The sequence below is a fragment of the Trachurus trachurus genome (assembly GCF_905171665.1).
Source record: "Trachurus trachurus genome assembly, chromosome: 2".
Taxonomy (NCBI): domain Eukaryota; kingdom Metazoa; phylum Chordata; class Actinopteri; order Carangiformes; family Carangidae; genus Trachurus; species Trachurus trachurus.
This window is the reverse complement of record NC_139914.1, coordinates 8347980-8362259: the sequence shown is the minus strand read 5'-3', so window position 1 is coordinate 8362259 and position 14280 is coordinate 8347980. Positions and strand designations below refer to the sequence as shown.

The 14280-nt window shown below is 43.7% G+C and overlaps 1 protein-coding gene across 1 annotated transcript in view; it reads left to right on the top strand.

Annotated features, from left to right (window-relative positions):
- Nucleotides 1-7661: 7661 nt before the first annotated feature.
- Nucleotides 7662-14280, top strand: part of LOC311000303 (fidgetin-like) — a gene marked incomplete at both ends in the record, with an annotated part of 30342 nt that continues 23723 nt past the window's right edge. The window contains 3 exon segments of the mRNA XM_083990981.1: nt 7662-7878; nt 7881-7909; nt 8843-8873. Coding sequence (XP_083847107.1) covers nt 7662-7878; nt 7881-7909; nt 8843-8873 — 277 coding nt within the window.

The following is a 14280-nucleotide window of genomic DNA, read 5'->3' as shown; positions in this document are numbered from 1 at the left end:
CGATACAGTATGACAAATACAAACTTTTAAACTGTATTTAGTGAGAGATGACGTAGTCTGTCACACTGTATCTGTATCCATTACTGTAGCAGACAACGTGGAAACAAGACTGCCTATCTCGCTCCACAGGGCAAACATCTACAGATTTTTCAAGAATTCATCACATGAATCATTTTTCCTGTGTTTTATTTGAAGTATTGATCCACACGGAGATGTATTTGTTTTTTTTTTTAAGTATATTTGTTGGCCTTTTTGCCTTTATTTTGATAGCACAGTGAGACAGACAGGAAAGGGGGAAGCAGAGAGAGGGGGAATGACATGCAGGAAATGTCCGCCCGACGCAGGACCCGAACCGGGGACGCCTGTGCCGAGGACTGCAGCCTCCACATGGGGCGGCCGCTCCAACCACTGCGCCACGCACCGCCCCACAGAGATGTATTTGTGATTTGTGGTTTGCTCTGAGAGTAATGAACCAATCAGATGAGACTCTGTCTCGTAACGTTGTGTTATTATCTCATAGCGTGGTGAATGTGCAGGTCACAACTTGTCCACCAGAGCGTTTTGGAGTTGTTGGATTGTGTATTTGATGAGTTTGATGAGGGAAACCAAGAAATCCCATTAGCCTCCGTAGCGTAGCTCTGAGCAGCTTGCGACTCTGTTCCGCCGTTCTAAAAACAGCTTGCATCGACAATAAAAGGTAACAAACCTACTGCTAAGACTATAGGGATTATGGCAATGGGCCAATTTGCCAAAATGTTGAACTTTCCCTTTAAGTGGAGCAGAGGCGCGGCTGAGGTTGACTGTTTTGTGACATCACAAAGACACAGATTGTCTGACGGTGCATTTTAAAGTCTCGGTTTCTGACACAGGCTGTGTGTGTGTTTTTCTGTGAACTTGGCACTTTGTTCTAATAGATATCAATAATCAAAGAAGACATGGACATCTGCTTTTATACGATATTTAACCTTAAGTTTAGAGGCACTACTAGACTACAATGCAAACTTTATACTACACCTGTTCTATCCTTAATGTTACTTGACTTGACACAAACACAAATAGGTTCTTGTCAACTGAACTGGGTTAAATAATGAGTCCACTCGAGCTGCGAGAAGGAAATCTTTTCTGAGTTTTAGTTGAATCTGAGCTGACTGTAATCTGCTGCGAGTGGCTCGGGCTCCGTGTTTGCTATCATTTGTCACATGGCCGCAGTGTTATGGGTTCAAACAGAAATTTGCAATGGCTCATTGCACTCCAACAGCACACTTTTCCATCTCCACTCTCCCCTTGGCCCAGTTTCATTATCCTCAAGGTATTCAAGGAGTAATGGCTTCGAGGGCCAGAAACCTATTGGCCATTTCAAGTTCCTTAGCCAGACCTTCACAGCTATTGTTCAGGAGCCGTGTGAGAGTGTTTTTGTAGAGACGAGATGGGATTTGTACAGTTAAATGAAACAGTATTTTTTGCTCACAACCCTTTAATCCCTTTTAAGCCAAACACCTGTGATAAACGCAGATTTCAAGATGTTTGATGATTTAAATACACAGTCGGATTTAACAGACACTGATACTGTATCCTCGGTTCCCATATGCTCAGAAATTCTGTTGTTTTCTGCGAACATTAAATATGTTTCCATGCCAGCGACAACAATTAAGTGTTTTAGCTGTGTTAACAAGTCAAAACGACTTTGTTTACATCCCTAAAATTCAGGTGCTGTGTCGGCTCCACAGAGAGAAAGAAAAGAAAAAAGATGAAGAAGTGTCTTTACATGTAAACATCGTCTGAGAACCAGGCCGTCTTTTTCTCCGAGGAGCTGCTGTAGTGTAACTTCAGCTCCATTGAGCATCACCCTTCACTGGGTTTGAGGTATCTGATTGAGTCCATCCATGTGGAGCGCTATTGAATCAAAAGAGTAAACCTCAAGGACATGGTCCACCACACACACTTCTGCTGTGTGGAAAGCTTAGGAAAATCCTCGCACGTTACAAAGAAAACCTCAAAAACACTCAAAACATGCAAAGGAACTGTATTTCGCGCAGGTGCATGCACTTAATAATGACTGGTGTTATGAATAGGTGCAGTTGTGGGTTTAAAATCTGAATAATATGATGTTAAATTGACATTTTTACTGTCACTGTTTTGTATTCAGCTCAAGAGGCTGTAATGGAATAGCAGCCAGTGATTTATCATTTAATCTCAGCATGCGTAATCTGTTCTCCACAACCCCAGTGAGATGTTTTTCCTCATAATTATATTGTTCTTGATTGTCGGGGCCGTTGATTCGCATTAATGGTTGAAAGGCAAATTCTTGTTCAGAGGGAGATTTGTCTCAGCAGAGAGAGAGAGACGCAGGGAGCTGCTGAGAGATGGACTGGTCAGCAACAATAACCCTGCACTCACCACTGCAGGAGACAACGCCGGACCGCCGTAGACTCAGCTACACCTCTCAAGTGGTTAATTAAATGAGTCCAAGCACAGTGCTAGTGTGCAACGCTTGGTTTACCATAAACAATGTGATTAAAGCGGCCATGGGCCAGCCAGAATGTAGAGTTGGGAGGAAAAAAAAAACAGATCACCATGGAGATGTGTGAGGGGAGAAAAAAAAAGGTTTGAATGCAGATAGGGATGTCATTATTACTTTTTTTATTCATTATTTTCATAATGACTGTCATTATGCGCAGGCTCTGATTGAATTCCATTTTGTTCGTCAGGTTTGTGGCGAGCGGAATAATTATCACTTAAGTGATATTAAGATTCATGCTGAACATTTTCATGGTCAGCCACAGGCAAAGGGACATGCTCGTCTTTGAATATAAAAGAAAAGACAAAGAAATCTAATGTTTTTTGTGTTTTTTTTTCTCGCTGTGGAAATTAGTTGTGACTGATTGGAAACAGGGACAGAAATAATATTGGTCTTATTTTGAGAACCGACTCACACAGAGATTATTTTTCCACCACTCTCAGCAACATGTTGCACATAAATGTCAGATTAATTATAATTGTGTTATGGTTTTGGTTTGATTGCTTGTACTGTAAGTAGATTCATCTGTCCTACATGTAAAACTCTGATACAGTCATCAGCATTAGTACAGTAGAAACTGATGAAAACAGATGATTACATCACTGGAAGTGTAATTATCTGTGGACTAATTCATTTAGGCTACAGCATGTGAAATATAAGCATTGATTAAATCGGTGCAGCCATTAAAAAAAAAAAAGGAGGAAAGATAATATGGATTTTTAGCTGCAAAGAGACTCATCCACTCTTTTTTTCTCAGTTTCCACTCCAGAACAAATCACATCAAATGTAGCACTGACAGTTACAGTTGTTGTGATCACACCTGTGTTAAGTGTCAACCCTTACTAATTGACTATTTAGTGATATTTGCATTTTGATCATGACACAGGATCCTACTCACATCAGTGCTGCCGAGGCGCCCGCGTGCAAGGCAGCGAATCCCCCCGCAGCGTGCAGACAGAGTCCTGGGTTCTTCAGCTGATGGTCTGGAATAAGGAAAAACTTCAGGCTCAGATCCGGACGACGCCTCTGACATGTCGACGTGAGTGGTTTCACGAGTTTCGGACGCTTCATCTTTTCCATCCACGTCGAAGAAATGCAAAAAAAATTTCAATCAGGAATTGTCTCGTTAACCCTTTAATAGCCAGTTCAAAGTCAGAATAAAATCATCTTAACATTATAACATAACATGTTATTAATTGACAGTTCAAAATCCACCTCCAGCTTAAATGCAATAAATGACAAAGACAGAAGGCTTTTATTTTGACATGAAAGCAGGTTTTTTATTTTTATTAATAGTAATGGAGTATACATTATATAAATATTAGCTTTTACTTTACTAGGGCATATTTAATGTTAATATGTTGCATGTCAGGTTTTGCAGATTTAAATGATGCATTCACTGGTCCATCGGTGGGTCAAGTAAACTTCTAAACATTTCTATACATCAGCTCCTCTTGATCTGGTTTTAAATTGTATAAAAATGACTTTTTGAACCAGTGACCTCACATGACCTCTGTTATTGTTGTTGTGTTTTTCCCCTTCCTTCATCCTAATAAATTATATTACTATATTTGTATAATGTTATTTATTACAGTAGGATGTCAGATCGGGTTAAAAGATGAGACATTCCTGATTCTTGAATATTGTGGTTAATATTTGATGTTTTTCTTCCTATTAGTGTGGATGAACTTTTCCCATTTTGACTCCTCTGCTCGCACGTCGGAGAAGTGTGTGTCAGCGCTTGTCTTCCTGTCTTCTCCCCTCTCTCTCTGCATCTCTCTCTCCCTCTCTCTCTGCCTGGTACAAGCAGCGGGCGGGCCGGCAGCCTACCAATGTGTTCAGTGAGGGGATTTGGCCGGGCTCTAATCAATCACTGACAGATTACCTCCAAAGCCACTTCCACAGCCATTAAAGCAGGACAAATGCAGAATTGCAACTGAACAAGTTGGAGTTTTTAAGCCAACACCAGGACTTCCTGGTTATTTGTCAAAGTCACTGCCGCTGAGCCGCATGAGTGGCTGCGCGACTGTGTGTGTGTGTGTAAATGTATGTGTGTGGGGCTCAGAGGAAAGCTGGTCAGGCATTCGCTCTGTGTGTGTGTGTGTCAGGGAGAATGAGGGAGAGAGCAAGAGACAGTAACAGAGTGAGTGAGTTATTGTTACTGTATGTGTGTGTATGTGTGTGTTTTTACACTCTCAGGTGTGCGTGCGCGCGCGTGTGCGTGTGTGTGTGTGTACACATGCCGTGGGCTGTGTCGCTCTCGGCCCAGTGGAGCTTACAGTAAATCACATTCCCTTTATTGCCAAATTTAGCAGCTTATGCTCAATAGGCTCTGCTCAAATATACGCTGTGTCCCATCAGGGCGTTAGTCTGGGCTCATAAAAGAGGATCGGCCACACACACAGACACACACAGACACACACACTAGCCATTCCCTCCTCTATTCTCCAACATTATTTCCCCTCGTCTTTATCTGAGCACTGGAAACAGTCTAATCTCTTCTTCTTTCTCCCTCTGGATTTTCCTGCTTTGAGATTGTACCCCCCCCTCCCCACCTCAACTCCTACCCCCCATTCACTTGGGCTTTGTTTATACCAGCGTACACTTCATAGGGAGACACTAAGAAATTGGATATCATCATTTCCACACTGTATTACCAAGGGAGCAGGGTCTATTCTAAAGAGTGGACATTTCATCCTATAAGCCTCCCGTCTTTCTCTTTTGTGCAAATTGATTGTGACATTTTTACGTCGTCGCAGACATGGCAGGTTAAGTGATGATAATTATTTAGAAGAGATGAATAAAAAAAAAAAAATCTGAAATGCGTCTGGTAGAGGTGACATCAAAGCAAGTGGGTTTTCTGTTTCTGTTCTGTTGCATGTTTTTTTTTCCTTATTCCGCAAATACGGAGCGTTTTATTCGCACCAGAAGGTTTGATTAGCTTTGATTAAGCTCTTATTCTGAAAAGCCGGCTTTGTTTTCACTTGTTTTCACATGAACAAGAGTGTGTTATTTCATTTATTTTTAGAGTATGTATTAAGGGGAGGTAGGGGCAAAAAAAAAAAAAAAAAAAAAAAGCATAAATAAAAGTGCAGATTTGAAGTGATGCAGGCCGACACTGGAAGTCCACAGGCAGTGGAGTTGAAATTTAGCTGGTCATGTGACTATGACACCCCCCTCCTCCTCCCCATCTCTTCCTCCTCCCTCCATCATGACCCCAGAGAAGGGAGGAAAACACACACACACACACACACACACACACACACACACACACACACACACACACACACACACACACACACACAGAGACCCCATACCAACACAGGAGGCGGGATTGTATTTGTAGGTGTGTGCGTGCGTGTCTTTATGTGTGCATCCTTTTGTGCAGCTGAGAGTTGTGTGGGCGTCCATGCTGTGTGTAATGTGCATGTGCGTGCGTATGAGTGTGTGTGTGTGTGTGTGTGTGTGCGCGTTCCCCCACCCCCCTCTACCCCTCCCCCCTCCCCTCCTCCTATTCAATTAAGAGCTTAAGCTCATTAGTGGCAGACTTACATCATTACCTCTCCAATGGCTAATGAGTTAAAATCTATTTAGATTTATGTTGCCGTTAAATCGCCTCCACCGCAAACACACACATACACACACGTATACGTACATGCAGGTTGTGTCACAATCACAAATCAGTAAAAAAAAAAAAAAAAAAAAAAAAAAGGGTGTTAGAAAATTAAAACCTCAAAGTGTCCTACACAAGACTTCCCACATCAGTGTGTGGAGCCTTTTATAGCATCACTGCATATTCAACACACTTGAATGATACCTTTGCCTTCAGTGTATGTAAATCAGACAGGAAGCCTGGTAACACACAGACACACACACACAAAGCCCTGTTTTCTCTCACTTAAAGCGTTGTAGGATTTTTCTAATTACTAACTAATAATCAGCGCTGCAGAAAACACAGAATAAGAAGAAGGAGAAGGTTTCTTCTTTATGGAGCTGTTACAGCAGTTATTTGCCTTTTCAATCAATTTTAATTACAAAAGAAACCCTTGATTGCATTGCAGGCGTGACCAATTAAATGAATTGATGGACTTATATATATAAATTTATATATTTATACATAAAAAAGACAATTAATTACAGTGTGTTGTAATGCTCTGTAATAAACAAAGGTGGAGGTACAAAGGAAACAACTGATGGTGACTCAGTGCTGCACTCTTGACCCCTCCCTTCCTCTCCCTTCCTCTCCTTCCCTTCCTCTCAGATCACACTCTCCAGCTTCATGTGTGGGTTCGATTCCCTCGCTGTCTCAAACGTACTGCAGCGAGCGAGGTGCCGGTGCCTCCTCCCTCCATCATCTTTGATGTCTTGTTTAACCCCCCTCTGATGACGCTTTGATAACGAGCTAACTGGGACATTTTCACTCTAATTAGCGCTTCCACTGCTGAAACCATATTGCTGCTATAATTATCACTGGGAGACACGGACGTGGACTGTGGCGCCGGCGTCCTCCGTCCTCACCCCAGGAGGTGGACAGATATGGGCGTTTAAAGTGCAGCTATTATTACCTCATTGGCTCTTACTGATTGATATTGATTGGTCTATTGATAATAGTAAAAGTAAAGATATATGATATTCATCTAAGTTGGGAATCAAACCGCTGATGATGATTCTGTGTCCTGTGTTGGATGTGCTCTCTCTCACCCTGCAGCTTTGATTATGATTATGCATCATCCTCCTGCGATCTGATTGGCCAAAGCGAGTTGAGTCCCTGCATCTCATCAGCTTCCTTTAACTTATCATGGTTAGTTATTTGTCGACATGTGTTTTTACTGTAATGAGTCAATGTCTGCTTGTTTGTCAGTTGATGGGCATGAAAACAAAAGAAGTCTTCACACCTTTATTTTCTTAATCCAGATAAACAGAGGTGACTTGTTAATGAGCCCCTCTCTTCTCTTCTCTTTCTATCTCTTCATTTGCTCCTTCTCTCCTCACCACGTGACCTCTCCATACAAACCAGACGCCCATAACAACCTTATGGGAATAATTGGAATTGAGGATTTTCTCTCTCTCTCTCCCTCTCTGTCTCTCTTCTTCTCCTCTCCCCCCTCCCTCTCTCTCTCTCTCTCTCTCTCTCTGCAGGCGCATGCGCAGTGGGGAGCGTACTGGTCAGTCTGAGAAGCAGCTGTTCAAGGGGGCTGGTGAAATTCCAACATGGCAGTGGCTGTGGTCAGTGTTTCCTGCGTTAACTTGGGATGGTTTCAGCTCGCACGCAACCCGGCTTAAGCTCGTCTCCAGCCCGACCGTCAGCAGCAGCAGCAGCAGCAGCCCTCCCCGGGATCGATGCGACCCTGAAGCCCCACGTGAGAGGTCGACCTGTCGCTAAAAACACAGGTAAGGGAAGGAAGCGGGGAGAAGAGAGAGGAGGGAGAGAGGGAAGGAAGGAAGGATCGTCCGGGGGATCCGCAGAGTGGTCAGCAGCAGACAGCCTCTCTCTCTCTGCGAGGCAGCGCTCTGTGCAGACGAGCCCAATAATGCATGTGCACTTTGTGATTTGACAAGTTTCCCTTATTGCAAAAACACGCAACCTGCGCGGAAATTGGAGCGTGCGTCTTTTTAAAAATATTTTATTTTTTAATATTTTTCTGCCGTTTTATCGGATTTTCAAGGAGCGCACCTGCGCCACCGTTTAAAATCGCACAGGAACGGACACGTAGCTGCACTACAGGTTCCCTGTGCGGCACTCACTAAAAAACACGCATGCACACACATACACAACTTGCGGTGCATGCACGCGGAGGCTTTTCCAGCCGTTTTTTTCTCGCGGTTACGGTTACAACAAGTTGGATACAATGACACCGCAGCATGTATTTTTTAAAAGAGAGGGAGCGTTTTATTCATTTTATTTATTTATTTATATTTGATCACAGGGCGTTATCAACAGATTTAACTTCAGTTCTGCATCACTAGTTGATTGACCCCTCTTCCTCTTCCTCCTCCTCTTCTTCCTCCTCCTCCTCCTCCTCTTCTTCTTCTCCTCCTGTCATCCCGGGCTCCACTTTCTAATGAGATGCATGTAGGTTAAGATGCCTTCTCTCTATTGAGTTGCTCGCTCCAAGACTTGGAAGGGCCCACCTTTCACACGACTTGAAATCCGAGCAGCAGTGCTGGACCCCCCCAACCCACCCACATCCCCAAAAAAGAAAGAAAAAAGTGTCCTAATTCTTTTTATTCAGAGGGAACCCTTCTGCTTTTTCTTCCTCCAGACATTAATTCCAATGCTCTCATCTCCTCTTCCTCTCCCTCCTCTTCCTCTCCCTGTTCCAGCACGACATGATCAGCAGCAGCAGCGTCTATGGTAGGTTGATCTTCCATCATCTCTTATTAGTCTTATTTGTTTTCTCCTGAATCACATGTTACAAGGTGTAAAACTCACAACAGCAGCAACAACAGCACTGACTGTGTTTAAGCTTGACGTGTAAATTGTGTTGTTTATTATAGGAGAAATGCACAGGTGCCATGTTGAAGTTTATTTATTCATCTTTATATATTGCACACACACATACACACATAGCAGCAGCACGTCCTAATTAATACCTTACAACTAAACTACACACTGCAGCTTTAATTAGTTTTTTTGTAGATAATAAACAACAAAACTGTGGCAAAAATCTATATATATTTTTACTTTTTTAAAACAAACCTGTTGCTTTAAAATATAAATATAAGTTTTTTTCATTTTGTACTCACACACACAAGTTTTATTTTGATTGAAGGATAGAAAATAGTCGTATTGAGGACATGTGATTGTGAGTGAACGATGGAAAGACTAAATGCATGTTTATTGTTAAGAGCTGCACTATATTGATAAGTATTAGTAGATGTTTAATGTTAAATTTCATTGAATATGGATTTAGAGATAATGATTTACTGTTGGTCGTCATGTGTTGCTGACAGCAGCGTTAACGACGCTGAGCAACACACACCAGTTCAGAGTCCAGTTCAGTCAAATCTCAGGTGTTAAAAAAAAATTTAAAAAATGAAAATGTGTTTTCCTCCACGTTCATGTGGAACAATGGCAGATTGTTCAGATTTGAAACACACATCCCACCAGGTTGCAAGTGCAGTTTTTTCTAATGAATAATCATGTTGGTGGCTCCTTCACACACACACACACACACACGCACACACACACACACACACACACACATGCAGGCTGAAGTTCCATGGTTGCACATTCTTGGTATTTTTTGTAGCAGCTATTAGTGAGAACTCAACACACACACACACACACACACACACACACACACCTGCTTTACAGTAGGTCATGTGCTGGTTCCCCCTTCCTCCTGCTGATGCACGTGTGTGTGTATGTGTGTGTGTGTGTGTACTTTGTAAATATTTGCATGTTTGTGTAGTAGGTGTGTGTGTGTGTGTGTGTGTGTGTTCTGACTGTAATGCAAATAGAAAATGTATCCTAGCAGTGTGTGAATATACAGTAATTTTGAACTTAATCTGAGGAAACAGACAGCAGCAGCAGGTGTGTGTGTGTGTATGTGTGTTTATTTAAATATCAAACCATCTACATTTTATTTTCTTATTTTAATTTTAAATAATGAGTGTTTTAATGGAGACATCAAAGCAGAAATGAAGACGTCTGGTTGTGCAGATGCATTTGAAAACTTCAGTTTGGAGAATCAAGTTTTGCAGATATGTGGACTCGTGGACTGTGTTTGTGTGTGTGTGTGTTTTGAAATTTGACTTCACGTGTGTGGCTGTGCGTGAGGAAGCTGGAGCGCGAGAACCGTACCTGTGTCTGTCCTTTTTTTTTTTTTTTTCCCCCCAGCGTAATGTAAATAACGCAGACACCACTCAGCGGTTTGTTTATTCCCTCTAAGTCTATTTGTTTGCTACAGTCCTCGGCTTAAGATCCGTCCCCGTGCAGCCGCTGCCTGCGCGCGTGTTGCAGTGACAGTAGCAATAATCCCCCTCATTATACACATAACGTATCGCCTCACATCTCTGGCAGCCCCCGCGCTACGGCTAATAGGGACAGAGAGAGGGGGAGATAATAGGAATAGAAGAGAGGAACTGCTTTACAAACAGCCACCTCTTTACTCTTCCTTTATTTATCTAAATATGGACCTCTCTCCCTCAAATGGATGGAGATAGAGAGAGCCGGCGTGCTACAGGGGCGGCTCAGCTACTCCCAGTGGGACCATATAAATAAATTATCCTGACACTTTCTATCAGTCTGTAATGTTTACCATTAAAAGCTGTTTTACCGTCCCGGAGCCACCGTGCGATCCGACCCGTGGGGACCGAGTTGCCAGATGTAAAGGGGGGAAATATTGTGCTTTTTAGACAGACATCACACACACACACATATATATATATACGGAGGGAGACATTTGTTAGCCTCTGCTGTGTCCGTATCAGTGGATTTTCTTGCTGTCTGCACGTCCTGACAAAGGAGGCCCCTCTTCAAACGAGATCCAGGCAGGGTTGTCATCTTTTAGCAAATATGTTAAGTGTTATCTTTTGTGCTCTCGGCTTTGCTGAGCGGAGCCGGACCCCATGGGAGCCCCCGGCGCATGCAAATAGAACAAATCCCTCTCGGACCTGTCTGTCTGTTTCACTCTCTCCATTTCTCTGTCTTCTCATCTTCCTCTCTCTCTCTTTCCCTTTCCCCCACCACCACCCACCACCTCCTCCTCCTCCTCTCTTTTTTTTTTTTCTCCCTCCACGTCGTTTTGCTCGACAGTGCGTCAGCCTGTCTTGTCTCCTTGCTCTCTCATCTATTTCACTCTTTGTCCACTTATTTCCCCTCCTCTCTCTCTCTCTCTCTCTCTCCTTCTCCCTCTCTCCCTCCGTCCCAGAAGACAGTGCTGGGGGCTGTGTGTCAGCTAACTGTAGTGGGGCTGTGTAAGTCTTTGTGTGTTTCCCTGTATGCTCGCTGACAGCCCCCCCTCCCCTCCTCTTCCTCCTCTTCCTCCCCTTCCTCCCCTTCCTCCTCCTCCTCCTCACTGATCTAAGTTCCTCTCCTGGAGACGGCGGGCAGCTGTCGGTACAGCGCCGCTGCCCGAGACGTGTTTCTCCGTAGATGAGCGGACGCCAATTCCTTAAATCCTTGACACCATGATCCACTCAACCCCCCCTTCCTCCTCCTCCTCCTCCTCTTTCATCGCTCCATTTCTTCCCTTTTAAAAAGACATTTTGGGGATTTTTGTGTTGGTGTGAATGACAATTGACGGCTGATTGATTTAAACATATATTCACTCTGCCCTCACTTCCCTCACCCACTGCTGACTGATTATTATCTAGTCAAAATCTGATGCTTCAGGTGCACAGGACTGACTCAGGGGTGCAGTAATACTGCCAGCTTACCACTGTGTACCCTGCTGTAACCTGTGATAGGCCACTTAATACCGCCATAATGCCTTTTATGCGTCACGGTGATGCGTAACACTTGAAAGCTCTGAGATGTTTCAGTGGCCGCGATCATAAATCGACTAAAAGCCGGTGTCACTTTTAATGTTTTCCAGTCGGAGGAGGGAAAAAAAAAAAAAAAATCTAAAGCAAAGAAACGAGATGGAAGTTTTTGTGCAGAAGTGTGTCAGAGGCAAACGACAGCTGCTCCAGGGTCAGCTCAGGTCGCAGTCGTTCCCGCCACAGCAGCCGAAGCTGATCTTAGATCAGTGCCACTAGATTTTTCCAGCTTCCTCCACCTCCGTCCTGTTTAATTCACCGCCATGTTAATTCCAGCATTAAAAGCATTATCTCACTTTCTTTGAACTCTGAATCCCCCCGAATGTTTGAAGTTCCTACATTTTATGTAATGTGTCATTTTCAGAGCTTTTTAATCAAATCAAAGCTGTGGGTTTTTCTTTTTCTTTTTTCCTCCCACCTTCTTTTACGAACCACTGCCCCCCTTTTTCCTGAATATTTTAAGCAGACCGACCCCCGCTCATCTGCCTTTTACTCCTCGCCGGCAATCTCCCTCCACCACCACCTCCACCACCCATGGCCCGGATTCTCGGGCAGATATTAAAACATTCAGTGTGGAAGCGTTAAATATGCTAAGGACTTATTAAAAAAAAAAATCCAACTTCCACTGTGAAAAATCCTGCAGCATCAGACCTCAGTAGACATGGCGGCGTTGCAGCTTATCCTTTACATTGTGCCTCCAAATGAGAAGGCGCCGTTTCTAATTAGGTTATTGCCATGGAAGTCTTAAGTTAAATTGCGCATTGATGTGCAGAGGAGCTCGCCGCTCATTTGGCCCCCGTGATGGAGGACGCAGACGACGAGAGGCTTTTTTTTTTTTTTTTTTTTTTTCTTACAGGGGCCAAAGAAAATGACAGGAAGGATCTGACTGTAATCTCTTCACTGCTGCTCTTCTCTCGCCGGCTCTGGCTGGATGATCTGATTTTGTTAACAGTGAGCCTCGTTGGCTATAGATAGTGGCCGTCTGCTGCCGCTGCACCCCCCCCCCTCCTCCACCCCTCCACCCATCCACACCACACCACTCCCCTCTGCCCCTCTGCCCCCCACCCGCCACCTTCCCGTCTGCAGCTGAGTTCTGAACGTCTTGATTAGCGCGGCATCTCCCAAGTAACTCGGACACTTTTGTGTCTGCGAGGCAGCGAAGGTGTGCGTGCGCGTTAATGAACAATGGCTCATTGGGTATGAGGCTGGATTGTGTGTGTGTGTGTGTGTGTGTTTAAGCTTGGCAGGCTGCCAAGGGATGGACACAAAGGATGTTGAGTGGCTGGGCGTGTGGCACAGCATCACTGAGCTGCCTGTGGCCTCTGGGAGACGGACACAAACTGGGAACGAGAGCAAAAGCAACTGCTGCTGCTGCTGCTGCTGCTGCTAAGTAGCGTCTGCTGAAAGCCATTGATCGACTTTTAGTTTTATCCTATTAATCAATCAATCAACCTCTGTTCAAATTCCATTTACAGCTTCATGTGTCACATATGAGCTGCAACAAATCCTCACAATTCATCATGTATTCACCTTTTTTTATTATTATTATTGGTGATACAAGAAAAAGTGCCTAGAGTTGTGCTATTTTTCAGGTGATCAGTTCATTGACAGAATAATTTGAAGCATCCCTGCCTCCCGGTGTCTAAGGTGACATCTTTAGCCGCCTTGTTTTGTCCGTTCCCGTGTCACAAAGTCTGTTAACAATGACACAAAACTCACAAACGGCAACAAATCCTCACATTAGAGGAGCCGCAATCGGAGAAGTTAAATATTTTTGCTGGAAAAAAGTGACTTTAAACCCGTGTATGTCCATGCACCCTGGCTTGTCAAGCAAAGAAGGTGTGTGTGTGACTGTGATTGTGTTTGTGCATGCTCCTACAGTGTGTGTGTGTGTGTGTGTGTGTGTGTTTGTTTGTGTGTGTGGGCCAAGTTTCCCCACTGGAAGCAGGCGAGAGCATTAGGATGTTGCTTGTTCGACTCTGTTGGCAGGATGGACACATGTGGTAGCTAACTAATGATAGCATGCAGTGTATAATGAGATCCTACTCTCCGTCTGTCTCCCCTACCTGGCATCATGCATTAACCATACAAGAGGAATAGGAGGCACGCATGGTATTGACTTTTGAGTGGGTGTCTGCTTGTCCGTTGTTGGTTTTGTTTAGTACTCAGAGGTCAGCATGGCTGCAAGCGCCGCACATTTATAACAAGTGTATTTTTTTTTTTTGTGTCTTATTTTCATGGCGGGAGCTTGTTTTTTTTAATTTATATATTTAATA